This window comes from Bombus huntii, chromosome 2 (assembly GCF_024542735.1).
Source record: "Bombus huntii isolate Logan2020A chromosome 2, iyBomHunt1.1, whole genome shotgun sequence".
NCBI classification, from domain to species: domain Eukaryota; kingdom Metazoa; phylum Arthropoda; class Insecta; order Hymenoptera; family Apidae; genus Bombus; species Bombus huntii.
Window position 1 is genome coordinate 17,302,858 of NC_066239.1, and position 24,815 is coordinate 17,327,672.

Below are 24,815 nucleotides of genomic sequence, written 5' to 3' on the forward strand. Positions count from 1 at the left end.
AAGTTCATTTCTTTGGCTGTCCCGTAAGATGGCATGTTCCCAGCAGGAGCTCTCTACGCACATTATTACCGCCGATATCGGTCGCGGAGACCACATTCGTCGGAGGCAATCAGGGAAACGTAGTGCCAGGGAATGGCGACCGTTCCGACAGGCCAGAACTCAGCGAAGCTGAGTGCGATATCGACTCCTTGAAGAAGCTGAAACTCGGTCTGAGGAGCTCCCTATGGTCAAGGCCGAGTACCCAAAATAATCCTTCCTCCGATTACTCTATCGCCGTTTAATTCGTTCCACTCTCTTCCTCTGTGTGCCTCCTCTACTTCCCGTTATTGTCCGTGGTAGGCCAAGATATCTCTGTTCTCCCTCTCTTGATCCCATGGTCCAAAGAGTTAGATAAATGAAAAAAAAAATCCTTTTATCTGGTGTCTCGCCGGATGTTTCGACGTGGTTAGATTTAAAATGAAAAAGAAAAAAAAAAGTTGAAAGATAGGACTTGGTGACGCGTAAGTACGCGCGTCCGTTTCCCTTTTTCTCTCTGTCGATTATAGATGAAAATTAAATTATATTCGTTGCTGGGAATATCGGCAGATGAATCGCTCATAGATAACGGAGAGAGGCTAAATAAACGAAATATTAAAATAAATATCGTGAAATGAACTGTATCACGTGCATTGTTAACAAAAATAATTCGACTGACTCGTTATCTCTCGTTAATGGAACGTCGAACAAGTTATACACTTTTTACCTTTCTCTTCTTTATCTATGACGCAACGAGATATTATATCCGTGCGTGCGTGTACGTAACGAGTGAATGGTCAAGAAGTTGAATGAGTTAATCGCGTGTAAGAGTGCGTGCCAAACGACAATTTGCTCAGACCGCTGCGACTCGTTTGCCGGCGGGCGACCCATTCGAGACCAAAGACTTAATCGTACGAACAGAGCACGGGAAAGTCCTTGGAGCACCAGCGAATCGTGGGAAACGATGGCATCTTGTATTCGTGGAAATCTCGCGTTTCGATCTTTCTTCGAACGATGGACGATCGGCTTTGAACGTTCGTGCGGTTGACCGATTGGATATTCTAATGGTATAGACGAGTAGAAGTAATTATTAATAGAATAACGATGACAAAGAAGCGGTACAACACAATTGAAAAAACGTTTACTCGACGTCGATTAAATTGATCATTACGTAACTAATTGTCACGATCTAAACAACTTGTCTCCTCTCGATGCACACCGGGAGCATTTATTTTGGTCACGCTGGCCTACGCTGTCCGTTCTACGATTCTAGACAGGTCCGTCGTTATTTTTTGCAACTACGTTCTGCGTTCGTTTTTCTATCGACTTCTCCGGCGCAATCGATTCGATCATTATACAAACTGCGACTCTTGAGTTTTATGTTATGTTTTGTATATATGCGAAATGTTTTATTTTATGAGTCACAGTAGATGGTATATGTATTTCTCTGTTTCTAAAATATTCTTTTTCATCTATTTACGACGCTTAAAAATTCCTTAACACGGCTATATCAAAAAATTGACTCATCATCCCGTACTATCGTACCGATTAACTTTAACTAACACTTTTCCTAAATATGAACCAAATATTAAATTTCGCAAACGATGATTAACATTAGAAATTAGTCATCTTGTTATCTTTCACTGTGTTAGCTAATCTCATCAACTATTTATTCTAATATTGCAAATTTTACTGAATAATATGCTCCTCGAGCAACCACGAATCTCAACAAACGGTTCAAAGCTCGTGTAACGTTCGTTACCGAAAGAAGCGATTTTTTCAATTCGTAAGACTGATTTTCTTACTCTCCGTTCGATTGCGATTGTTCACGAGCTCGTATTCGATCTAATTTCAACGAACGAATCGCCAGACATCGTTTTCCACGTTCTCGATCCGTGCTCGCCTGTGTCCAGTTAAATACGTGCGCGTGGTATTAGAATCGGAATGAGAGTTATTAACCGAGAAGAAACCCGAAAGAGAGTGCCGATTCGGCGCGGTTTTACGCGAGCCAACGTAAAACTATTCGTGGTACGTTTTAGAAGACAACAATGAGACGCGTTTGTCCGTCTTCAAGACGGGCTCGTCGAAGGTTGGGCTCTGTTGCATTGTAAAGTTTATACGTACGTCTAAACACCGTTGATTACTTTAAGTCCGTTATTAAATCCTAAGACTTCTATGTAAGGCATTATTTCCGCGTGCGGGCGGACCGCACGCTCCTCTCCCGCTCTGTAAATTTTTCGCCGTGCCGACAAAACGCTAGTCTAACATCGACAGCGACCATTTCGACTCTGGATCGTTCGTCGATTAAATACATCAACATCTCTCTTCGAATGTCGCGCACTTCGACCGAAAGACTCGCGAATCGTACTCAAATTATATTCGAGATCCAAACGGTCGTTATTTTCTGATTAAATAATAATCAAACTCGAATTAACCCATTAAGGTCCAACATTGCATTAACGCAATATGATAAGTAATATTTTCCATTTTTTTAATTTTATACACCCAATCGTCAATTAATTTTATATTATCAAAGCGTCTCTTTAGTTGGTTTTTTTTAGATCAGATACGTATTCTTTTCATCAGTTTGGATATTACAACAATATCGATTATCAGAACATTAGTCTTTTTAGGATAATATACAGGGTGTTTTGTTTAACTGGGGATGGTAAAATATCTTACGTAACATTACAATAAATTATATATACATATATATCGTTTGGACTTTAATGGGTTGGATGGCGAGTACGAAATAACAAATTGCACGCGAATACGTTCGTGTGGCATCGACGATGGCTCTTAAATGAGCAATCTGAAGAACCTGTTCTCACACAGATTTCGAGGTTTTTTCGGTAACGGTTGAAATAAAGAAAAAAAAAAGAAAGAAGCATATCGATCTCGTTAAAATTGAAATCAAAGAACAAATGGAAAATAGAAACGTGGCGAAGCACCGCGGTCCGCGCGAGCCGCGACAAATTCGTACGTTCCCTCAGACTGATTTGAAAGTAAAAATAACGTTGCAATCCACGAGTTGCAAACACATACTACCACGACACTGCCATTCCGCAGACTAACTCGAATAGTGCCAAATCATGGCCAAACTTCCTACTTCCGGAAACAATAATTTTACAATTGCGATTTTTATCATTACCAGGTAGCAGGTTTTTCGAGATTTTTAGGATTTTAAAAACGAGCGGTTTTTTCGACGAACTTTATAATGAATTTTCAATCGTTTCCTTCGCGAAATTCCAACCTGAGTTCCAAGAGTGTGCGCGACACTGCGAAGACGAGGGCATATAGGTATACGTATATATATAAATTTATATAAATATATATATACATATGTACTTAAAAGCGCGTGTAAGCGTATACATTACGGTTCAACATACATGAATGTATATATCGAGAAGCACGTCAATCAAACTCGTAGAGTTCGATTAATTTGTTAGATCATTTTCGGGAAGCGGGTATCGTTTATCGCGACGATAATAACGTTTTTTGTACATTTTTGCTTATATCGCCGACCGACTGACGTCCGCTTAACCAGGACTCCGTATATTCGTCGATATGCCCGGATTCTTTTTCTATTCGATTGTTTTTTACTTCTGGGAATTTCTGGCTCCAGACAAAATAATCTTTCAAAATAATCATACCTATCGGAATCAATTTTTCGAGATTAAATGAACGCTTACCTTTTATTTTATCGATGTAGATAATATAGGTATTGTAAGGACTGACAGTTTAAAATACATACTTGAAAGTATTGATCTAGGATCTGGGGGGTGAGTTATGGATTCTGGCTTACTTTTAGAGCCACTATATATTGGGATGTAACAAACGGATTACTATAATTCGAATCATCGTATTGAAGTATCTAAAGAATTTATTGCAAGATTCAATAAGATTTTCTATATATCTTTGATTTTATTCGTCAATCGTTATTTATTAAGAATATCTGTTCGATGAAGAGCCAGAAATTCCTCGAACACACACGACTCTACTGCCAATTATTTCCTCCGCGTTAATCGTTGAGCCACGAACGATGCTTCCAACTGTACGTTTCAGTTAAAACGGTGACGTCACTTAAAACACCTCGAAATACACACAATCGCATTACACACGGGTACACGTTATGAAAAGTAACGCAAAAATCTAAAAAACAATAGCGATGGAAGTTCATCAACATCGACATAACAAATATAAGATTTTACGTCCTTCTGGAAAATCCAAGCTAGTCGTACAATTGTATCGTATAAGTACTATATTCTCAACACGTAAAATGTAAAACTAAAATGACGTAGCAAAAAACCTTTTAGCGAAAAATATCGATAATGATAAGCATCAGCTTTACAACGTCTAAAGTCTAAAAATTGATCAATGATGGACTTTGTATCGCTATATAGTTATCTAGATCTTTCGTGTATCTCTATAAAAATTCATCAAACTCCCCTTGGTCGTGATTCTTCATACGGAACTGTCTTTATTTCGATTGAGTATTTGAGATTACGTCACCGGTTTGACCGCGTTTGCGAATGAACGAAGGCGTGGGGAGTGAGCAAATCAAACGAACAATTATTACTGTAACTATACTACTAGCATCGTTGTAAAGAAAAAATAATAATAATAATAAAGAACTGAAAGAAAAGGTAAAGAAGGACGAGATGAAGGCGCGAATGTGAGGGTGTGTCTGCGTATCGAGATTCTATTCTTGAGTGGCATGGCTACGTGCGGAGGGACGTCGGAAAACCCCGTCGAAAAAGTCGCGATCTTTCTCCCTGTTTCAAACAATTGCGAAACAAACGAAGCGACGTAACGTGACTATCAATGCCACGGTTGAAATTGTATTGGAGTCGGTGGTATGGCGTTTCGAAGCATTGTGTCGATCGTAGAATCGATAAAATAAATTGATATCCTGTAAAGTACTGTACGAAAATCACCTTTGTTGATTCTTTGCTTCACTCCTTGAAGATTTTAGATAAATGAATATTAACCTGTTAACCGGGGCAGACGAGTTGATTCGTCGCTTAATCATCGTCGATCTCTTGATCGTCAGAATTTCTTTATTTAGGGATTTTCTATTTTATCGTTTCGTTTTTATGAGAAATGAATTATGTTATATTTATATGTATAAAAAATAAAGCTGGCTTAATTCAAATTGATCTTTATTAAGCTTCGACTTTGAGATTACGAGAGTGTCTGATTAAAAAACGACTCGGTTAACGGATTAATTAATTAGCGAAGGTTACTTTACACTCTATGATTGAATTTAAATACGTGAATAAGTAAGTTCGAGCATGGCTTTTAATAGAAAAGATACAATATGGATACACTGGCGTAGAAAATAGCAGAGTTCGATATTACAAAAGTTTGACTAATATCCGGTGAGTTCAGCAAACGTGGAATCCATGTCGTCGCAGATGTATTTGTATTTCTCTTTCTCTCTGAATAAGAAGTCTGAAAAACAAAAGCGTGACAGTAAATACAGACAAGGGAGGTCTTCGCTAAAAAGTATGAAAAGAATTGTAAAAAATACCTTCTCTTGCATCCAACTCTTTCGAGAACACTTTAACCATCTTCTCCGCGATGATGGCTCTTTTTTCAGCAGCTTTCAATTTTACTTTCAACTCCTTCAGCTGTGTTTTAAATTCCTCTACCCTTTGATTAGCCTAAAAAATTTCCAAAATGGGAATTTTTTAACTAGCTATTAACTTCAATCTTTTGCACTTTGTTTCAGGATCTTTTAACCATCAAAAAGTTGATTATACGATATTATAGCGTCGATTAATAAATATATTTCTCAAATATAAAGAAGATACTTTATTGTTTCATATTGTTTTTAATAAATATTCAAAAAATATTTGATAAATAATATATTATTACCTTTTCTTCAGATACTTCCAAAGATTTCAATATGTTACCAACGATGAACAATTCGTCCTCTCGTTCCATTATCTTGCTGTGAATCATTGTACGAAATTACTTACTGTACATGGAACTAGAATTTGTAAAAAATTATCATAAAATGATTTACGATTCGTCCTACATACGCCTCGCTCGATTTCACTCTTTCTTCAGCCGCTTCCAATTCATCTTCGACGAAAGCCAATTTCCTCGAGATCTCGTCCGATTTTGTATCAGCGTCTTCAGCGATCAACCTCGCCTCCTTCAACTGCGCCATCAGTTGATCCATCCTTTCCTCGTCCTGCTTACTTCTGTTCTCCAAAACTTTGCAGATGCTAAAAGCAACAATTTACTACGAACAAAATCTCAAACGTTAATCAAATTCTTTTCGTCTTCTTTCACACAGGACAAACCGTTTCGCGTCTTCCGCGGTCTCCATCGCTTGTGCCAATTTTGCTTGAGCCGTCAAACGGCGTTCCTCCGATTTTTCCAAATTCTGCAAGCACTGCTGCATCTTTCTGTTCAGAACCGCCAACTCCGATTGCGTCTGTTGTCATTCGTAAAGATTATCTTTAATTATTCTTACGTTTCGTAAAAATGATCATTATCCCAAAAATTAAAAATTAATTTTTATCAGAATAGAATTATTTTAATTTACAATATTTATGGAATGTATCGAAAGAAGATTTTATGTTTCTACAAATCACCAACCACGATATAAACTCTCTCTTTTTGCTCGAGATCTCTATTCGACTTTTCCAACTGAGCTTTGCTCAGTTCCAAGTCGCGTTCCATCTGCACCAGCTTCTTCGCCAGTTCCCGAACTTCGTCCTTCAGCTTTTCTTCTCGCCGATTCGCCTCCTTCGCCTGTTGATCGCATAGATCGGCCCTGTCCATCGCCAGATCCTTCTCGATTTTCAACGTTTGCAGGCGTTTCTTAATCGCGTTCATCACAACGACCGACGTTTCGACGCGAAGCTATATGGAAAATTCGATCAATAAATCTTTTATCAACGAAACTCTGTTTTCTTTTAATAAAATCTGGATCGTTCTTCGATAATGCAAAAACGTTAATATTCTACTATGAGTCATCTTAATTGATTAAAAGATTTTAATCAAGGTACGCACACTATTGATGCGTAATCTATATATAAAAAGTATTTCTATGAATTTCCCGAATTCTTGAAATATCTTTAATTAAATCTTGGAGTATTTTTTCTCCATTCTTCTTTAAGAGTAATGAATATTTTATAAATAGAAGAATTCAAATGTAAGAGAGAACATTGTTCTAATTGTACAGATATAGATGTTGGAAAATTTAATAAAAACGGAAGTATTCGACACACATGAATCGATATTTTAAAGAAGGAACGATTAAGTATTGAAAATTAGGGAACTTAGTTGCGTCAAAAGTTCATATATTGGAAACACTTTTTTACTACTCCGATATTACACTAATTCTAAGGCTATTATTAGTCCATTTAAAACACTTTCACACTACGTTAAAACAGAATGTCGAACAAAACGTTTCACCCTATTTGTGAAAGAATTATGATCTTACGTATTAATATATTAAAAATAAAATTCGTAAAGATAATATGATTGCACGGTCTTTCAAAGCAAAGCTCGCGGGTTACTGCACTCCGTGACCGACGAGGACAATGCTTTATAGACTCAAAGAAATGCAAAAGAACCTAATAGTCAGTTTCTTTAGTTAGACGCAAACGAATTCCTCGACTTCTCTAGACGTTTATGCTCTTCCAATAGTTCAATTGACACAAAGCTGAGGATTCGAGCATTAACGAACATACAAATCCTAAAATATTGTTGCTAAAAAAGTTTATACAGTTTTTATCGCATTATGCGTATAAAAAAAAATTACTCGATACGATAGAACTATTCTATTCTATTCTCTGTCTGCAAATGCATTTATTAAAAACTACTAATTCATTAAAAAGAAGAGATAAGAAATGTTTTAAAAGGTGAAAAATAAAATCTTACCCGATTACGTCTCTCTTTTATAATATGAGAATATGCAATTAGAAATTTATCTATAAAAAGTTAGCAGTATATAGTTTAAGTTATGTTTCTATTTCCCAGTTATGAATCATAAAAGAGATATCGTATGTATACGTTTTCTTTATGCTTTTCATATTATTTTTATTTGACAGGATTTAACAAGGTATTGAATTAATTCATAAATCATACTACGATGAAGAATTCTTTTTTTTTTAAATACCGTTTATTGAAAATACAGATTTGGCGTACAATGATAAAAAGAGGATGCAGTATCGAGCTTGCATTCATATTCACCGACTCCTCTTCAACGTCTCTGAAAGAAAAATAGGCGATGCCGTTAATTCTATCAAAAAGAGACTATTTGTTTCTGAAGCAACTATAACACCATCAGTCCAATCATCTCTGGCCCCGAAGCTTTTATAGAGTGTTAAGCTTGAAGCAAAGCATTACATTAACGGAAAACTAGTACAGTGTACGCTCTCTAATTGCTATGTTAATTGCACAATTTCGCATAGCAAATTATGTTTGAAGCACCATTGAAAGCTTTTTTTAACGGTACACTATAACGAGTCGAGTCAAATCAGCGTAGCTGAGTACAGCCGACTGATGTCCATTATTAAATGTAGCGAATAAGCGGAAGAAGCTCAGAATAGCAAAATAAAAGGAACTCCGTCCGTTTCTGTGGCCTTAATATCCTGTCATTTCTGCGAATGTGGCATCCATGTCGTCGCAGACTGCCTTATATTTCTCCTTTTCTTCTCTCAGTTCGTCTAAAACACAGCGATCGTTGGAAAATATTGCCTTCGAAAAAAAGGTAGGTCTTCATCTACTAAACACCCTACCTTCCTTCATATCGACTTCCTTCAACAACTTCTTCACCGTTCTTTCAGCATGGACGGCGCGTTTCTCAGCCTCTCTCAATTTTTTCTTTAACTGTTTCAGTTGTACTTTAAATTCTTCCACTCGTTGATTAGCCTAAGTGAATAATTTTTAATATGTAAAAGTATGTTAAAAAATTTAACACGGTAAAGCTGATTTGTAATACGAAATATATGATAAGGAAACTTCTTTGAGTTGATCGAATTTTGCTACTTTAAAATTTACATACTATACATAGTTCGTAAAGGATGATTACCTTTTCCTCGGATACTTCTAAAGATTTTACTATATTTTGCACAATGAAAAGCTCGTCCTCTCGTTCTACGATTTTTCTGCAAATGCGTTTAAACGTATAAAGAAAATGGTATGGGAATCGTGGAAAAAAGAGAGTAACATAATTATACAAACGCTTCGCTGGTTTTGACTCTCTCCTCAGCGCCTTCCAGTTCTTCTTCAACGAATTGCAACTTCTTCGATATTTCGTCAGACTTTGCGTCCGCATCTTCGGCGATTAATCTTGCATCTTTCAATTCGTGCATTAATTTCTCCATGCGCTCCTCGTCCAGCCGACTTCTGTCTTCTAGTACTTTGCACATTCTACGACAAAAAGAAAGATTCGTTTATTATTCACGCATTCAAACATTCGTGCTAATTACAGAGTTTATGATGTGTCAGAATATTATTCGACAAATTAATCTACCCTAAAAATGTTTTCTTTACAATACGTTACTTAAATTTTAATAAAAATTCTCCGAGTTATCTGATAATAAAGATATAAAATATGACAAAGAATATCTGCTAAGACGAACGATATTTATTTATCGCTTATTAAAAGCATTTCAGTAAAGTGTAATATAAACCTTTGAGCATCGTCCGCAAGTTCTGTCGCACGTGCAAGTTTCAATTGAGCAGAAAGACGCAACTCTTCTTTCTTCGTTAACGTTGCCTCGATCTCTTGTACCCTTTTGGTCAACGTAGTTCGATCTTGCTCTGCCTATTAACATCATTCATCAATTACACAATATCGACTTTCGTAAATCAATATGGCACATGTCTTTACGCACCTTAGACCAAGATTTTTCACATTGCTCCAAGTCGGCAGTGGATTGCTCTAAATTCGTCTTGGTAATTCCATAATCTCGTTCAAGCTGCGCCAGCTTCTTCTGTAAATCCCTTACATCGTCGTTCAGCTTATCCGCTCGAAAGTTCTCTGATCTTGCTTTCGCTTCATTTGCTTCGACTTTTTCATTAGCGGCGTCCATCTCCTGCTTCAGCGCCGCAATCTTCTTTTTAATCGCCTCCATGATGATAGTCTGTGTTTTTCTCCCCTCTTATCGCTTATTCTTTGTCGGCAGTTTAAACCTAATAAATTCATTAATGTTGATATATATACATATATAAACTGATTTATTAATATTACACTAACGTAACGCGTAATTTGTCAGTACACTATTATTATTAATTATCATTAATCAAAGTTGCATCTGTAGCATTATAAATTCGTGAATTGTTATTTAATCTACTTCTTATTTTAATCTTTAATCAGGAATAAATACAAGTTGATAATATAACAACGTTCAAATTAAAAGTAGCGTTACTCTGCTTTGGTCTGACTATAATCGCACCGTATCTACTGCATATCTACAATTAGGCTAACGCTACTACAAAATCGAACCGCCATGAGAAATACGCTCGCGAAGAGTAACGAAAAATATCTCTAACCTGTTTCTTTTTAATAAAAAACGATGCGGTAGCACATTTAAACTTGATATAGTTTATACGAATACGAAACGAAGTACTTACTTCAGCCAGTATCGTTCGACGATGCACGATATGAAAAACGAGCGATTTAGCTCTCATACGGCACCCAAGCCGTTGTTGCTACTCACCGGTAAGCAACATTTAATAACAAATAGCGCGAAAGAAAAGACAAGTTAGAGTTAAAAGGGGGACAACACTCACTGTAATCGTGGCGACGATCCGCGATGAGAATGCACAACCGGATGCCTTCGAAAGCTAAGCTAAAATAAAACGAAACCGGCGTCGCAGGCCTCCTCGAACTTCTCGATCCAATCCAATTCTATAATTGCTTGTCGCCTTGTTGGCTGTCGTCCCGATTTTATCTCGGCTCTTTACTGGCTGATTGCTGCTCGTCGCACTGACTACCAACGAAACGCGATCTCCACCTCCCTTATGCTATTCTCGGCTCGAAGGAATTCCGTTCTTGTTTCCTGTCGGCTACGTAACCTAGTCTACATAAATACCATACCGAGATAAACATTCTCCCGTTCTCCGTTATCTTGAAAAATGTCTAATTTCGCGCCATATCGTCCACGTTGTCTTTCTAATATTTGTATTTTCCCGCTCCCAACGGCGACCCCTGTCGATCCATCGAATCGATGTCGTTCACTACAACGTGCATTACACGTTGTAAACGCGGGAATTCTGTCGTCTTGATTATCCAAAACGGTACGTTAATTCTTTTATATATTAAAATAAAATTCATTGTAGCTGCATATATTAATTTAATAAAGTATATTTACTATCGATCATAGTGAAATACACGTATACTCTATTTAATATACTTTGTATTAATATTTTTTTATGCTTACATCGAAAATGTTACTTTCTTATAGAAAGTTGAACTTATGAAAGGATTAGTTGGGCTCATGATAAATTAAAATACATCTATGAAGCAACATGGCTTTATTGACATCTTTCCTTGTATAAAAGGAATAATTACACATCTCGTTCAGCTAGTATATTTTTCATCGCTTGTCGTTACAAATAAATGCGCGGCATATACGTTTTTTCATTCAGAATGTATATTCACTCCTATTATTATCGACCATTTTTACAAAGGTATGGATAAGAAATATAAATACAACTTATTAAGTCATTACGCGATGAACAAAATTGAACGCAACTTTTCGACACTTTGCAGTTCGTTTATCTTTTCTTTTTCCTTTTCTTATATTCAGAATTGTTTTACGACCCTAGTAGATTATTTCAATATCAATTTTGATTATAGCTTGAAGAATACAGTCTCTCAATGATGTCATTGATCAGACATGATCTCTCAATTATGATTTTAAAAGGTTTAAAAAGAGCAGTTTTCAATAAACACCCAGGCTATTATAAAAACTAGAAAATTGTAAATACTACAAAGTTCAACAAAATCAATATTACTATATTTCTATTTTTCACAAGGTATAAATAAAGACCGATTGTAATTATATTTATTATATTTTTCAATTTCCCATTCTGCAAAATGTCCCTTTTACTAAATAATTAATTAACAATACAAAACTTTCAAAAGTAAATGTTCGTCTGTAACTTAACGTACGCATTACGAAAACAATTCTCTATGTAATGTACAATATTAAAACGTTTAATATTTCAAACGTCGATGTATAAATGCATGATGAACACAGTGCATAAAAGAATGCAAACTTAAGACCAAATTCCAAAATCGAAAAGATGATTCAGTACCAAAATATTAGAGAATTCATGTACCACACAACATCATAGTAAATGTTCATTGTATAGTAAATACATACGCATAGAACACAGAGATAACAGAAGTATCTTAGATACATTTTACAAGAGCAAATTAGAACTAACTTTTTAGATATTTTATAACTAGATACACTACTTTTGTCTTGTTCTTATATTCATATCATGTTCAATTATTCCCATACATTTGAGATCCGTATCAAACATTGTATTATGTCAGATGGGAATAAAAATCATATCCTATTCAACATATTATGTATAAGCAGTGTTCACTGGATAAAGTTAATACACAATAGATATGTTCAAAGAATAGTTTTTCGATGAACAGCAAGTGTTTTTAATGATATACATACATTCATGTGCGTTGCACATGAACAGTGCGCCTTGTGTAATATTTTTGTGCCTATAAAACATGAATAATATCTTATGTCAAAATCCATTGTCATTATTTGAGATTGTTTTGAACAATGATCCTTTGTATCGTAAGCTTCAAATCGTTAATAAGAAAGTGTTTTATTTCCACGAACATCAGCAGAAGGATCAGTTTAGAAATTTAGAAATTTAGAAATTTAGAAATTTTTCCAACTTTTTTTTTTTATAAGTATAAATGAGCAAATCTCGTTTATGGCACATAATAAATATTTTAGGAATGTTGATTTAGTAAAAAATGTCCATATAAGAATGGAGCTTCCATAAATTTACCAAAAGCAAACAATTGTGCGAACTGTTTCACTCCTTTTTTCACATAAATAGTTTCTAAATATCATAAAAAGCAGCGTATATTGACACTGAGTTTTGGCAAGACATATAATATATATGCATATCAAGTAAAGCTTTCAAAACAATATTAGTATCAAATACGATAATATCGTATTATATAATGTGTAAATGTGTTTTATGTGTAATATTTAGAATTATTCTGTCTAATACAAATTTACTTAAGAAATTTGATTAGAAATGTAATTAATCATACAATATAATATCACAATACAAATGCTTATAAATGTTTCACAACTAAAAAGATTCTAAATATTATAAATTAAAACTTCGTTTTATATATATCTCCTTAAGTAAATATTTGCAAACCTAACAGAAACACAGAATTGTAAATATATTTTATGCTAACAAGTATACTTAAATTATGATATCTTTTTTAGAATTATAAGAGCTCATAAGAAAGGACAGAAATTTATGCAACTTATGCAACATTTTAACTATATATATATATGTGTGTGTGTGTGTGTGTGTGTGTGTGTGTGTGTGTGTGTGTGTGTGTGTGTGTGTGTGTGTGTGTGTGTGTGTGTGTGTGTGTGTGTGTGTGTGTGTGTGTGTGTGTGTGTGTGTGTGTGTGTGTGTGTGTGTGTGTGTGTGTGTGTGTGTGTGTGTGTGTGTGTGTGTGTGTGTGTGTGTGTGTGTGTGTGTGTGTGTGTGTGTGTGTGTGTGTGTGTGTGTGTGTGTGTGTGTGTGTGTGTGTGTGTGTGTGTGTGTGTGTGTGTGTGTGTGTGTGTGTGTGTGTGTGTGTGTGTGTGTGTGTGTGTGTGTGTGTGTGTGTGTGTGTGTGTGTGTGTGTGTGTGTGTGTGTGTGTGTGTGTGTGTGTGTGTGTGTGTGTGTGTGTGTGTGTGTGTGTGTGTGTGTGTGTGTGTGTGTGTGTGTGTGTGTGTGTGTTTGTGTGTATGTATATATTAAAAAGAATATATTAAAAGAATTTTGTGCCGCTTAAAATGTGCTGTAATATTTTGATATAAAAGTACACATGGGTGCATGTGCATTTCTAAAGATGTACACAAGGAATGTACTATTATGTATGTACTTAGCTTAAAGAGCAATGCACAGTTTATATTGGGCGGAAGCGGTGACGTAATAAGTCTATCAAACCCATAATGAGGATAAAAGTTTCCTTCAGAAATGCATCTTCCTCAAAAAGTATTAATGCACCATTGATAAATGCAACATTGTCATCTAGAAAGATTAGATCCTGTTTCAGAGTCTGCAGCTGTTGACAATATATATGTTGGTGTATAAGAGAGCAAAAGATGTACAGCATCTTCCCGATCAAGAGCTCGTAGTTGTTGTATTAAAGACCCTACAGTGCAATCAGCACCTGCCGTGTTAAGCAATCTATCAAATAATAAATTGCACGAAATACATGATTAGCTGCTCAAGATTATAATAAATAATTACTACAAATTTGTCTCACCTTAACGTTGGACTGTCTACTGTACTATCTAGTTGCGCGACTCGATCTCCCAAACCTAGTCTCACAGCAAGTAAACACCAATCTCTTCCATGATGATCGGGGGGATCAAGCATTTGCGCCAATCTTCTTTGTACAGCAGACTTGACTTGTTTTATTGGTTGCTTTGGTCCAGGAAGACAACTTTCTATTAAAGGTAGCCCACAACCTACTATTTCCCATACAGTTTCTTCTTGACCATTTAAAGGATTTTTGAGTGTTGCTTCTTCAAGACCTTTATCAATTAAAGCTGATATAACTGGTGCTGGTTCCCAAGAATGTATTACCTATAAAATTTCATAAAAAACATTAAGTACACCTTTTTTATATTGCGTTACTTTCTTATTTAACTATCATTAGATAACTAACTTCATCATATTCCCGAAGTTGACTAGGACTTAACCAATGTCTTTCAAGTAACATGCCAGGAGCAACTAATTCAATCGTTGTTTCAATAGCATCGAGAATAATGCTGAAAAGGGCGAAACATTGAGCACTGGTACCTCGCGGTCCACGTACTCTTATCTCTATACAACTTTGTTCTTCTTCTTCGAAAGTAATAATACTTTCACAAGGACCAATACATAATTTTGATCCTCTCCACCATTGATATAAATCTGAATTTGATGGATCCCATGTTTGTGTAATTTTCCTCAATTGTGCCTATATAGCATCATTATCAAAAATGTGATTACAATTATAAAATTACATAAGTGCTTGTTATTTTTACATACTTGTAAATGTGGAAATACTGCAGTCAAATGATATAAGGGTGCTTCAGATGGAGAAAGGCGAAGACCAGTATGAGGTAAAACATTGGAGCAAGATTTCCATGGTTCCCATAATCCTGGTAAACGCTCGACGAGATTTAAACATGGTATTTCATATTCTACTTCATCGTCATCCACCTCGCACTGAAATAAAGTAACATAAATTTATCTTATGAATAAAATGCAGACATTTAAATACATACCGGCACACATAAATTTACAGCCTGTAAAGCTTGTAAAGCTTGTCCTGCAGGACAAGGACAACGAGCCTGAAAATCTTCTAAAGCATAAACCCCTGTAGTACGACCACCAAGACGTCCTCTCTGTTCTAGGCTTAATTGCCAATTTATTACATCCTGCCAAAACCATTCTGGACTTAAAACTACTAAATTCCCAGGAAGAAGCATACATTCTCCTAAATTCTGAAGATTAAATCTTAATTAATGTATCAAGAACAAAAACTAAATGGAAAAGATATAACAGTAGGAACAGAAACCTGTAATTGTAAGCCAAGGTGTCTACAGTGCTCTAAGGAAACTAATGGATTAATTTTTCTCACTTCCTTCAAAAATTCCTCCTGTGTTAGCATAACTGGAGGTACTTCTAATGATTGCATGTATGATCTCCAAGATTCAGCAAGACCAGTCCACACTAGTGCACTCTATAATAAAATTATGGAATCTTTAACAATAAAATACAAGGGAAAAGTATTAAATAATACACTGATGCAGAAAATATATACAAGAGTAGTTTCTTAATTGCATTGGACAGTAGTGCACGTATGTATTAATGGGATAAAGCATTAGAGTAATTATTAAATAAATTACAGCTTCATTATACGCATCACTTTTATCAAAGGAATTGAGAAATAGTTCGACCTGTTTATCAAGATTCGCCAAGGGCACGTACGAGGCCGCAGCCCGCGGCGTGTCACGTCGGAGAATACTTTCTGCAACTTCCGGTCCTTCCTACATCATGCATTGCATGCAGTAAGGCTGATGTTAATAAACGTTAATGACCAAATAATCAGCAACTAAAATATATGTCGTTAGTAAATTGATTATGTGATAAAGTGACAGCAGATTTGAGAAATTTTACTTATAATACTTGTTTTTTAGAGAATGTGCTTGATTAAATGTCGCAAATAATTATTTTAATTGAAAATTATGGATAATACAAAGTATTATATTTGGTGAGCTTAATTACTTATACATATATATTAAATCAACCATGCATCATGAAATGACCATGGATTACTGAATCATAACTTCAACAAAAAGGATTGCATCATATTTAGGAATGAATGCTTTGTTCAACATAGTATTAACATTGCGGGATTTGAAATCAAAGAGACGTGAATCGTTTAAATGTAATTGGCACTATGCAAATGAAATGACTCGATTCTGATCAGAATCGTTTTGAAAATGTTAATGCACACATTTATTGCATGCTGTACAAACACTGGCGATATCCCTGTAAAAAGATGTGGAAGTATAATTATGTACACAAATATATTAAGCTGAACCTAAACCTTTTAATATTTTGTATATTTGGCATCAATTTTTTAGTGATATATCAATTGACCTTTTTTTTACTAAACGAGTCGCTCGTGCAACCAAGCATGAAATGATTGTAGATTTTCGTGTTGAACTGAGATTCCTAGATGTAAATCATAAATATTCAAATATGTTTACTCCCTTAAATATCTTTCTCATTTCACAAGAAATTATCATCAATATACTAATGCAATAACATATTCACATATGATTTACATCCTACATTCTTAATTTAAAGTAAGTGATCTTCATACAATGATCTTAATTTGATATTATGTATGATGACATGCAATAGTTTACTTAAATCGGTGTGTCTTAAAAATTTAATTCAAAATTTCAAATATCTAAATCTTTAAATTTGATTGAGTTTAATAAAGAATTAATTACGAGTTATTATGGAAACTCGGTTAAAACTGAGAGACTCGTAATAATACTTTTTAAAAAATTTGTTTTGTAGTATGTGTAAAAAATGTAAATATGGTCACTTTCATAATTCACCTCTAAAAATTCCATCCTCGCATTATTCAAGTAAGATCTTAGAAGTTTCAGACCAGGGCTAGAAGGATTAGTTGCATCCACTGCGACCATTTGGGGTTCATCTCCCAAAATTAATGCGAACTCTCTCAAAAAAGGTAAAAGGGAGGCAAGAAGGCTTGCACTATTTGTATTTGGAGCAAGAGGTTCTGGAGCATAAGTACCGACTAAGATTACTTTTACATCATTATATTTGCCACCAAAACCTGTTACAAAAACATATTTGACAAAGACATGTAATTTATTAATAAATATATAAATATAATTATATTCTTCCTTATAAATAGATCGTTAAACTTACCAAAATTAGTTGATGCAATACGATCTGAAATAAATCGTAGCCAAAATTTTACTTGCTGAAGTTGTATAGTGAGTGGTTCTCTAAGACTAACTGTAATAAGGTGTACAACAGGTTGTTGAAAAGTGAGTACATAGTGATAAGATGGTAAAAATTCTTCCCGACCACATAACTCCCAAAAGATACATTCACCACCTTATTAATCAATAAATTTATAAATATATGTAATTTCATATAATCATAAATAAGAATATTTAGTTATGTTCCTTACCTACGTTACCGCGACTCCATTCTACTCCTTGTGTACCTTCATATTCACTGTCACTGTACTCAAAACTAAGTGAGCCATGCTTACTAGTTACATCTAATTCAATACTTGGTTCCCTCTATAAAATTAGTTTTAGTAAAAATAATTTTCGCTCTCAATGTGTCAAATAAATATAATATATACCTTTACTTTATATTTAAAGTATTAAAAATAAATACCTTTGTAGTATAATTCTGACTTCTTGATCTTCTAAAAAATCCAAAACTAAAAATACCCGATTTTAAAGAATTTATTAAAGATGATTTTCCTGATGCACAATGTCCTAAGAGTCTTATGTGTAAACGATCTATTGGTCTGTGTGTTGGTTGTAACTGTTTAATATAATTTTCACGTTGAATGGGCTATAATTTTAAATAAGTACATTAATGTAATACCAAATATAACAAAAATAGACCATTTTAATAACATACATTTCGAAGCTTATCCAACAATGATGCAATATCTGGATGTCCATATTTGATTGCTGTCACATCCGCTCTAATTCCACGATTTGTTTTATCAACATCACAACCAGCAAGGCACAAATGTCTAACAAGATTAATGAAACCATATCTAGCAGCCACATGTAGTGGTGTTAAGCCTTTCTTGTTCGGTGTATCCAAGTCTATTCCATTCTCTATTAAAAAAGTTACCATTCCTTCATCACCTGCTTCACAAGCTATATGTAAAAGCGTATCTTCTTTCTGTTTAAAAAACAAAATTATTCACACTTTATTTATATTATATTTGGACGTATATAACGAAAAGAATCTTACAGAATCTTTCACATTCAATGGTGCTCCTTGCAATAGTAACTGAGACACAGCCTCAACACAGCCTCGTTTAACGGCACTGATCATTGCTCCACCAAGACCTTGAGAGGCTTCTGATTCCTATAGAAAAACAAACAAACACAACTATTCAATACTATATTATTTTATGTACATATTATGTATGTATTTTATGTATATCGTGTTTTATGATCAATTACATTACAATATACAATTACGAAGTCATATATTTATATACAAATGCCAATAAAAACGTTTCCTTAAAAATGAATTATCAACATGAATAACATTTCTATATTATATAGTACTATGTAAAAAATTATATTTTCTAAAACATAATAATTAAGGTACATATATTCAATAAAAAAATTTGTTACATTTAACTTATGTATATTCTGTAAGAAATAATGTATATGCATGATATATAATTGGTATGTAACTGTACAAATGCTACTAACATTCGTTATGCGATGTACATAAATAAACATTATTTCATGAGAAATCAAAAAATAATATGAATGATAGAAAATAAAAATGATAGTCAGCTCTGGCAATTACAAAGGAAATTATAATATTGCTTTCAGGAACAGACCGTGAGGATCCAAGGATGTTTAAGGCACGATTCTGCGGTTCCTCTTTCTCTGAAAATCAAATTTTTCATTGTTACTTCATTCCATTTTAAATCATTATATATCTTAAAATTAAACTTTCTAACACTGCTTCTAAATTTCTCATACTTACTTTGGATCCTTGATCAACAAGGATCGTATGAAATCTTTGGCAATTTCAGATACTGTACTGAAATATTCATTGTCAAACTGATATTGACAAGCAGCAACATTCGCATAAGTTTCTTGTTTATCTTCACCTAGAAATGGTGATGCACCACTTAAGAGAATATATGTTAAAACACCAACTGCCCAAAGATCAGTTCCCAAACTGAGTGGTTCATAATTTACAATTTCAGGAGCAACAAACTCAGGTGTACCAAATAATGCTCTGTGTTCAGATCCAGGTACTAATCGATGTGAAAGACCTAGATCTGTATATTGAAATACATAAATTTTTATTACATGTTTTAAACAATACATTCACATGTAAACCTTAATGTAATAACTTACCTATTAATTTTATATTTGGCATTGGCGGTGGAGTTGATAACAGGATATTTTCAGGTTTGATATCTAAATGAGCAACTTGATGAGAATGTAAATGACTAAGAGCCATTAGAACTTGACGAACCTATACAAATTTACATTGTTGAGTATTTGTTTTATATTAGTTATTTTAAATTACATTTACTAAAAAAAAAATTCAAACCACATGTGCAGCTTCTAATTCACCAGATGGTACCCAATGAAAAAGTTCTCCTCCTGAAATTAATTCTAAAAGCAAAACAACTGTTGTGCCTGTGTCAACAACTTTGTGCAATGAAACAATATTTGGATGTCTTAGTCGTGCTAATAAACCTGCTTCTCGAGCTAAAACAAAAATTCAACAATTATTTATGTAAGAAAAGCATTATCAAATATGCAAAAATATCTACCAATGTCTTCAGCTGCCACACCTCTGGCAACTCGTCTTTTTCTCATAATTTTGGCAGCATAAAACTCTCCAGTCTTTATTTCCATACATTTCCGTACTATTGCAAACTGTCCTCTGTAAATTATAAATATGTAGATTTGTAATTTCATATATTTATTATAAATGCAAACTGTACATTGTATGATGACTTACTTTCCAATTTCTTCCAGTAACTTATAGTTTTTTTCAATTGGTTCATGGTGAACCTCCATTAAAGTGTCCCACTCAGGGCCTATTTAATAAATAAAGATTTTTACATGTAAAAGATATATACTTTGCTTATATATATCACTTTACCAATACAGAAGTTATATGTACTCTGTCAACAAAATAAAAAGAACTTCATAGATACTAAAGTAAAATTATCAACTAGTAGAAAATAAGTTTTCTCACGAACATAATATTATTCAAAAGATATCTATATGAATATATATGTATATAACAAAAATACGAATGTTTACAAAATAAACGTTTTATTTCTACATGAACAACTTATCTTAAGCAACATTATTTACAAATATCTATCAATATAAATAGAACAAAAGCAATATAACGAATGTTCTTTAATCTCTTAAAATCAATGTGTAATGCTATACAATAATAATTATTTATTAATAATCGTCGTTCAAAACTAACAGAACATAGACACCTGTCAATCCAGTAGTAAACAGATATGAAATTCACTTCCGTACACACGTAGCCACGTGGATGTATTTTCATTAAGATCAGAATAATCGTGCATTAAAAATGTTGTTGATACACTTTGCATCTCTTGATCGTATCGAATCGCGAAGATATATTAAACATCTGCCAGCCTTGACAGAAACATCGACATCGATATTGTGTAGAAAGATTAAAAACAATTGAAAGGAAGTCGGTTTTTACCACCGTTCGAAGTTCCCAATTTGCGAGACGTGCCTGGCATCATCTCACATTCATGCTCATCGTTCAGTCTACCCGAACAGTTTTAAGTTTCGCAAAAAGCCGTTACGAAAATTGTGTCCCATTCGTCGGCCTTTACTCATGCCGGCCACCCTACACACACAATCAATATACCTGTGTCGCGTGAAACGCCACCTTCCTCAAAATGTATTATAATCTCCTTGAACTTTTTCTCATTTTTTAGGATCTAAAATTTACGCTATACTAACTGCTCGATTTACACCTCATTGATTATTATTAATTACTTATCATTAAAGGTTATAAATTAATGTTACCTTTCTTTAAAAAGACTATGAGGAATGGGATAGGAAACTGGCTGTATCTTGCCAGTTTCTTTAAATACTTAAAACTTATAATTTATGAAGTATTATATTTACAATGATTTGATCGTTTGTAACAAATCAAGCAAACAATAAAAATTGATAACAAAATAATTACAATCTTCTACAGAAATTCTCAATGAACATTTTATTCAATATTTGAAGTAATGAGAATAGTTCAAGCTATTTGAGACACTGATATATGAATATAAAATTTAAGAATAATTAAAAATTTATAAACATCAATATTTTGAATAAAAATATCTATCCATTTGGTGGAACTGAAGTTAATAACAAGTATTATAATGCAAATGTGAAAGTGGTAGGTACATAAAAATTCAGAACATAATATTTAAGCAGTATTATGTTATTATTTTGCTATATATTAAACATGCACTGAGACAGTTTATGAAACATTGTTGATACGGATAGGGAAATAAACTACTGAAAACAATATATAAATAGATATAATATTTGCATCAATTTTTAATACCTTAAAGTATTTTTATTATTATGAAAATGCATACAGACAGGCAAATAATGTTTCTCATAAACATGAATTAAATTTTAATAAAATTATCATGAGTATGAATTATGAAATGTTAACAAATAAAAGCTTTGCAAGTGCAATATAAATTCAGTGTTTTTAATCTTTCATAGATTCTTCTGAAACTTGTGCAGGTTGACCAGGCTCATTATCTGATTTCTTCTTCTTGCTTCCTGATACAATATCATCAATTCTTAACAGCAAAATAGCAGTTTCAATAGCTGTTTTATATGTTTGCAGTTTCACAGATAGAGGCTCCCAAATTCCACGTTCTTTCATATCTACCAATTGACCAGTTTCTCCATCAATACCCCATGTCATTCCTTCAGTAGCATGTTTTGCCCGTAATGCAGTCAAGGTTCTGATTGTATTTGCTCCACAATTTTGTGCAAGCGTTCTTGGAATTATTTCTAATGCTTGTGCCACTGCTTTGTAAGGCCATTGCTCTACACCTGCAAGTCTTGCTGCTTTTTCTGTTAGAAGCCTTGATACTGCCATTTCCACAGCTCCTCCACCTTTATATATAAGAATACAAATACAATATAATAATTTAATAAAATTATTATTAAAATAATACAATAAAATTTTATATGCCCGTTTGTGTATTATGCTATTTTAATAATAAATATTACCTGGTACTAATTTAGGTTCAATAAGAAGATTTCTTGCAACATGAAGAGCATCTTGTAAGTTTCTTTCAGTTTCATTTAACACATCTTTACTGGCACCTCTCAAAATTATAGTGCATGCTTTGGGATCTTTACATTCTGTAATAAAGCAAAAGTATTCATCCCCAAGTTTTTTAATTTCAAAAAGACCAGCTCTAGTACCAACATCTTCCTCTCGTAATTCTTCTGTACGATTAACAACAGTTGCACCACAAGCTCTTGCAATTCTGTTAATATCACTTTTCCTCAATCTACGGATAGCAGAAATTCCAGCTTTGACAAGATAATGTTGTGCTAAATCTGATACTCCTTTTTCAGTGATTATTACATCTGGTTTTACAGATATAATATCTTCACACATTTTCTTAACAAACTCCTCTTCCAATTCTAAAATCCTGGTAAAATCAGTATCTTTCATTATTTCTATATTAGTTTGCGATTCTCCTTTTTTGTATTCTAAGGAACAATCCAATAGAACTATTCTTGGATTCTTAATATATCTTTTCATTTTTGGATGAGTAACATCCTTATTGAACATTACTCCCTTAAGAACAGTGCTATCCTCAATAGTGCCACCAGGGATTTTTTCCACCTTTGCATAACGCTTTATATCTATTTCTTTTCTACCATTCTCTTCAAGCATTACAGTATAAACTGCATCTAAAGCAATTTGACATGCTAATTCACACCAACGTCCAATAAATTTGGTGCCCACACAGGAATTAATGACCTGAATCAATTTGCTTCTATTGTTGCAATCCAGATCTATACTGACTTGTTCATTGAGAATGGCCACCATATCTTCTAAAGCCTGGCGAAATGCTCTTATTATAATTGTAGGATGCATATTTTGTTCAAGAAAAGGTTCAGCAGTAGCTAAAATTTCCCCTGCCAATACAATAACCGATGTAGTGCCATCCCCAACTTCTTCATCTTGAGTTCTAGCTATTTCTATCATAGATTTTCCAGCTGGATGTTGTACCGTTATTTCTCGTAATATAGCATTTCCATCATTGGTCATAACTATACCTCCCATTGGATCCATCAACATTTTTAACATTGCTTGTGGTCCCAAACACGTTCGAATAACATCTGCAATGGCCTTTATAAAAAATACAACATTTAAAAATTCGTAGATTCATGTTAAATGTAAAAATAAATTTATTTAAATTTATTTTATGAAACACCTAGATATGTAAATGATGTAGAATTAATTCACATTCGTTCTCAATTTTAAAGAAATTTATTTAATATTTGATATATAAATTTTACTTCGACCTTATTTGCCATAAATGTTATAAATACTACATTTTATATTATTACGTAGCATCAATTTTTCGTAACGAAAGTTATTCATATAGAATATACACGTGGGCGTATAGATATTTAATGAAGGCCTTAAAAGGCAAATATGTACGTAAATTATGCATCGTACAGACTCACCTTCCCAGCTTGTATATTTTCTCTCTGAACTTTTCGACCGGTATCCCTTTTCGTATTTTGACCTGCAATAATCAATGCACACGACATAACGAAATAAGCTTTTCTTAATCTCACTATTGAAACAAATGACAATCAAAACCGTAATTGTTTTACATACTCAATACTACGATCGGAGCAGCCCCTGATCCAAACATTTTTCTTCAATTACTATAGTAGTAAAATACTGTGACAAAAAATGATAGTTAAGTACACGCCTGACTTTTTCAGAAGAAAACGAAAGACGAGATCTTGTAATAATTGGTTATAAATGGGAATGACGATTGAAGAATATTCCTAGAACGAAATATACTTCAGTAAAATGGGTACTACCAACAAAAATATGAAATGTCCCTATGATTGCTTTTGCCAGAGAAGAATTTCCTCCCTGCTTTTGCTTCTATTAAAATCTTTTTAATTCACAGTAATATAAAAACAGGAATAAAATAACTGCT

The 24,815-nt window shown here is 33.7% G+C and overlaps 5 protein-coding genes and 1 long non-coding RNA gene across 17 annotated transcripts in view; 2 read left to right on the plus strand and 4 right to left on the minus strand.

The window, feature by feature from the left end:
- LOC126878315 (cell adhesion molecule Dscam2) overlaps positions 1–2,902 on the plus strand; it is a 124,598-nt gene extending 121,696 nt beyond the window's left edge. For 4 of the 8 annotated variants that reach the window (XM_050640979.1, XM_050640983.1, XM_050640978.1 and 1 more), the window contains exon 30: positions 29–2,902. In XM_050640979.1, the coding sequence (XP_050496936.1) occupies positions 29–281 (253 nt within the window). In that variant the 3' untranslated portion in view covers positions 282–2,902. The remainder of the gene's footprint in view (positions 1–28) is intronic. The other 4 variants (XM_050640985.1, XM_050640984.1, XM_050640981.1 and 1 more) reach the window with 2 other exon arrangements.
- LOC126878317 (tropomyosin-2-like) lies at positions 2,558–7,595 on the minus strand. The gene is made up of 7 exons (XM_050640989.1): positions 7,478–7,595; positions 6,628–6,894; positions 6,330–6,463; positions 6,063–6,251; positions 5,896–5,971; positions 5,549–5,681; positions 2,558–5,469 (listed from the first exon to the last, which is right to left on the minus strand). Exons 2-7 carry the CDS (start codon positions 6,865–6,867, stop codon positions 5,387–5,389), a joined length of 855 nt encoding a protein of 284 aa, XP_050496946.1. The 5' UTR covers positions 6,868–6,894; positions 7,478–7,595; the 3' UTR covers positions 2,558–5,386.
- A 544-nt stretch (positions 7,596–8,139) lies between these two features.
- On the minus strand, positions 8,140–10,881 carry LOC126878333 (tropomyosin-2-like). 2 transcript variants are annotated; one of them, XM_050641032.1, is made up of 8 exons: positions 10,777–10,859; positions 10,618–10,695; positions 9,879–10,176; positions 9,675–9,808; positions 9,223–9,411; positions 9,071–9,146; positions 8,778–8,910; positions 8,140–8,705 (listed from the first exon to the last, which is right to left on the minus strand). In XM_050641032.1, the coding sequence occupies exons 3-8, from the start codon at positions 10,116–10,118 to the stop codon at positions 8,623–8,625; spliced, it is 855 nt and encodes a 284-aa protein (XP_050496989.1). In that variant the 5' UTR covers positions 10,119–10,176; positions 10,618–10,695; positions 10,777–10,859; the 3' UTR covers positions 8,140–8,622. The 2 variants fall into 2 exon arrangements, with proteins under 2 accessions (XP_050496989.1, XP_050496988.1); XM_050641031.1 differs by lacking the exon at positions 10,618–10,695 and having other exon boundaries at positions 10,777–10,881.
- A 144-nt stretch (positions 10,882–11,025) lies between these two features.
- Positions 11,026–12,052, plus strand: LOC126878334 (uncharacterized). The gene is made up of 2 exons (XR_007695637.1): positions 11,026–11,283; positions 11,451–12,052. It is a non-coding gene; the product is annotated as an uncharacterized LOC126878334 (long non-coding RNA).
- A 1,900-nt stretch (positions 12,053–13,952) lies between these two features.
- LOC126878252 (death-associated protein kinase 1-like) lies at positions 13,953–21,518 on the minus strand. Of its 4 annotated transcripts, XM_050640841.1 has the most exons (21): positions 21,290–21,512; positions 21,041–21,219; positions 20,558–20,636; positions 20,367–20,479; positions 20,141–20,301; positions 19,942–20,062; positions 19,562–19,862; positions 19,413–19,461; positions 18,806–18,922; positions 18,461–18,733; positions 18,209–18,391; positions 17,994–18,108; positions 17,726–17,917; positions 17,389–17,630; positions 16,213–16,302; positions 15,831–15,995; positions 15,538–15,756; positions 15,299–15,478; positions 14,934–15,227; positions 14,529–14,851; positions 13,953–14,449 (listed from the first exon to the last, which is right to left on the minus strand). In XM_050640841.1, the coding sequence occupies exons 2-21, from the start codon at positions 21,045–21,047 to the stop codon at positions 14,287–14,289; spliced, it is 3,387 nt and encodes a 1,128-aa protein (XP_050496798.1). In that variant the 5' UTR covers positions 21,048–21,219; positions 21,290–21,512; the 3' UTR covers positions 13,953–14,286. The 4 variants fall into 4 exon arrangements, with proteins under 4 accessions (XP_050496798.1, XP_050496797.1, XP_050496799.1 ...); XM_050640840.1 differs by lacking the exon at positions 21,041–21,219 and having other exon boundaries at positions 21,290–21,518; XM_050640842.1 differs by having other exon boundaries at positions 21,054–21,508.
- A 606-nt stretch (positions 21,519–22,124) lies between these two features.
- LOC126878255 (T-complex protein 1 subunit gamma) lies at positions 22,125–24,676 on the minus strand. Its single transcript, XM_050640846.1, has 4 exons — positions 24,482–24,676; positions 24,325–24,386; positions 22,846–23,983; positions 22,125–22,728 (listed from the first exon to the last, which is right to left on the minus strand). Exons 1-4 carry the CDS (start codon positions 24,516–24,518, stop codon positions 22,313–22,315), a joined length of 1,653 nt encoding a protein of 550 aa, XP_050496803.1. The 5' UTR covers positions 24,519–24,676; the 3' UTR covers positions 22,125–22,312.
- Positions 24,677–24,815: the final 139 nt, after the last annotated feature.

Bases quoted from the DNA above. Each gene is read 5' to 3' on its own strand.
- LOC126878252 (XM_050640840.1), bottom strand. From the start codon at position 21,332: ATGATGCCAGGCACGTCTCGCAAATTGGGAACTTCGAACGGTG. The intron at 18,734-18,805 runs GTAAGATTCTTT...TTTTTTAAACAG, and splicing joins CATTGAATGTGAAAGATTCT to AAAGAAGATACGCTTTTACA. The intron at 18,392-18,460 runs GTATGTTATTAA...TTAAAATTATAG, and splicing joins TGTTGGATAAGCTTCGAAAT to CCCATTCAACGTGAAAATTA.
- LOC126878317 (XM_050640989.1), bottom strand. From the start codon at position 6,867: ATGAACGCGATTAAGAAACGCCTGCAAACGTTGAAAATCGAGAAGGAT. The intron at 6,464-6,627 runs GTTGGTGATTTG...GAATGACAACAG, and splicing joins AAGAGAGAGTTTATATCGTG to ACGCAATCGGAGTTGGCGGT. The intron at 5,470-5,548 runs GTATTTTTTACA...TTTGTTTTTCAG, and splicing joins AGAGTTGGATGCAAGAGAAG to ACTTCTTATTCAGAGAGAAA.
- LOC126878255 (XM_050640846.1), bottom strand. From the start codon at position 24,518: ATGTTTGGATCAGGGGCTGCTCCGATCGTAGTATTGA. The intron at 24,387-24,481 runs GTATGTAAAACA...TGATTATTGCAG, and splicing joins TGCTCCGATCGTAGTATTGA to GTCAAAATACGAAAAGGGAT. The intron at 23,984-24,324 runs GTGAGTCTGTAC...TTTTTTATAAAG, and splicing joins AAAATATACAAGCTGGGAAG to GCCATTGCAGATGTTATTCG.
- LOC126878333 (XM_050641031.1), bottom strand. From the start codon at position 10,118: ATGGAGGCGATTAAAAAGAAGATTGCGGCGCTGAAGCAGGAGATGGAC. The intron at 9,412-9,674 runs GTTTATATTACA...TTTTTGTCGTAG, and splicing joins CTTGCGGACGATGCTCAAAG to AATGTGCAAAGTACTAGAAG. The intron at 8,911-9,070 runs GTAATCATCCTT...TTATTCACTTAG, and splicing joins TAGAAGTATCCGAGGAAAAG to GCTAATCAACGAGTGGAAGA.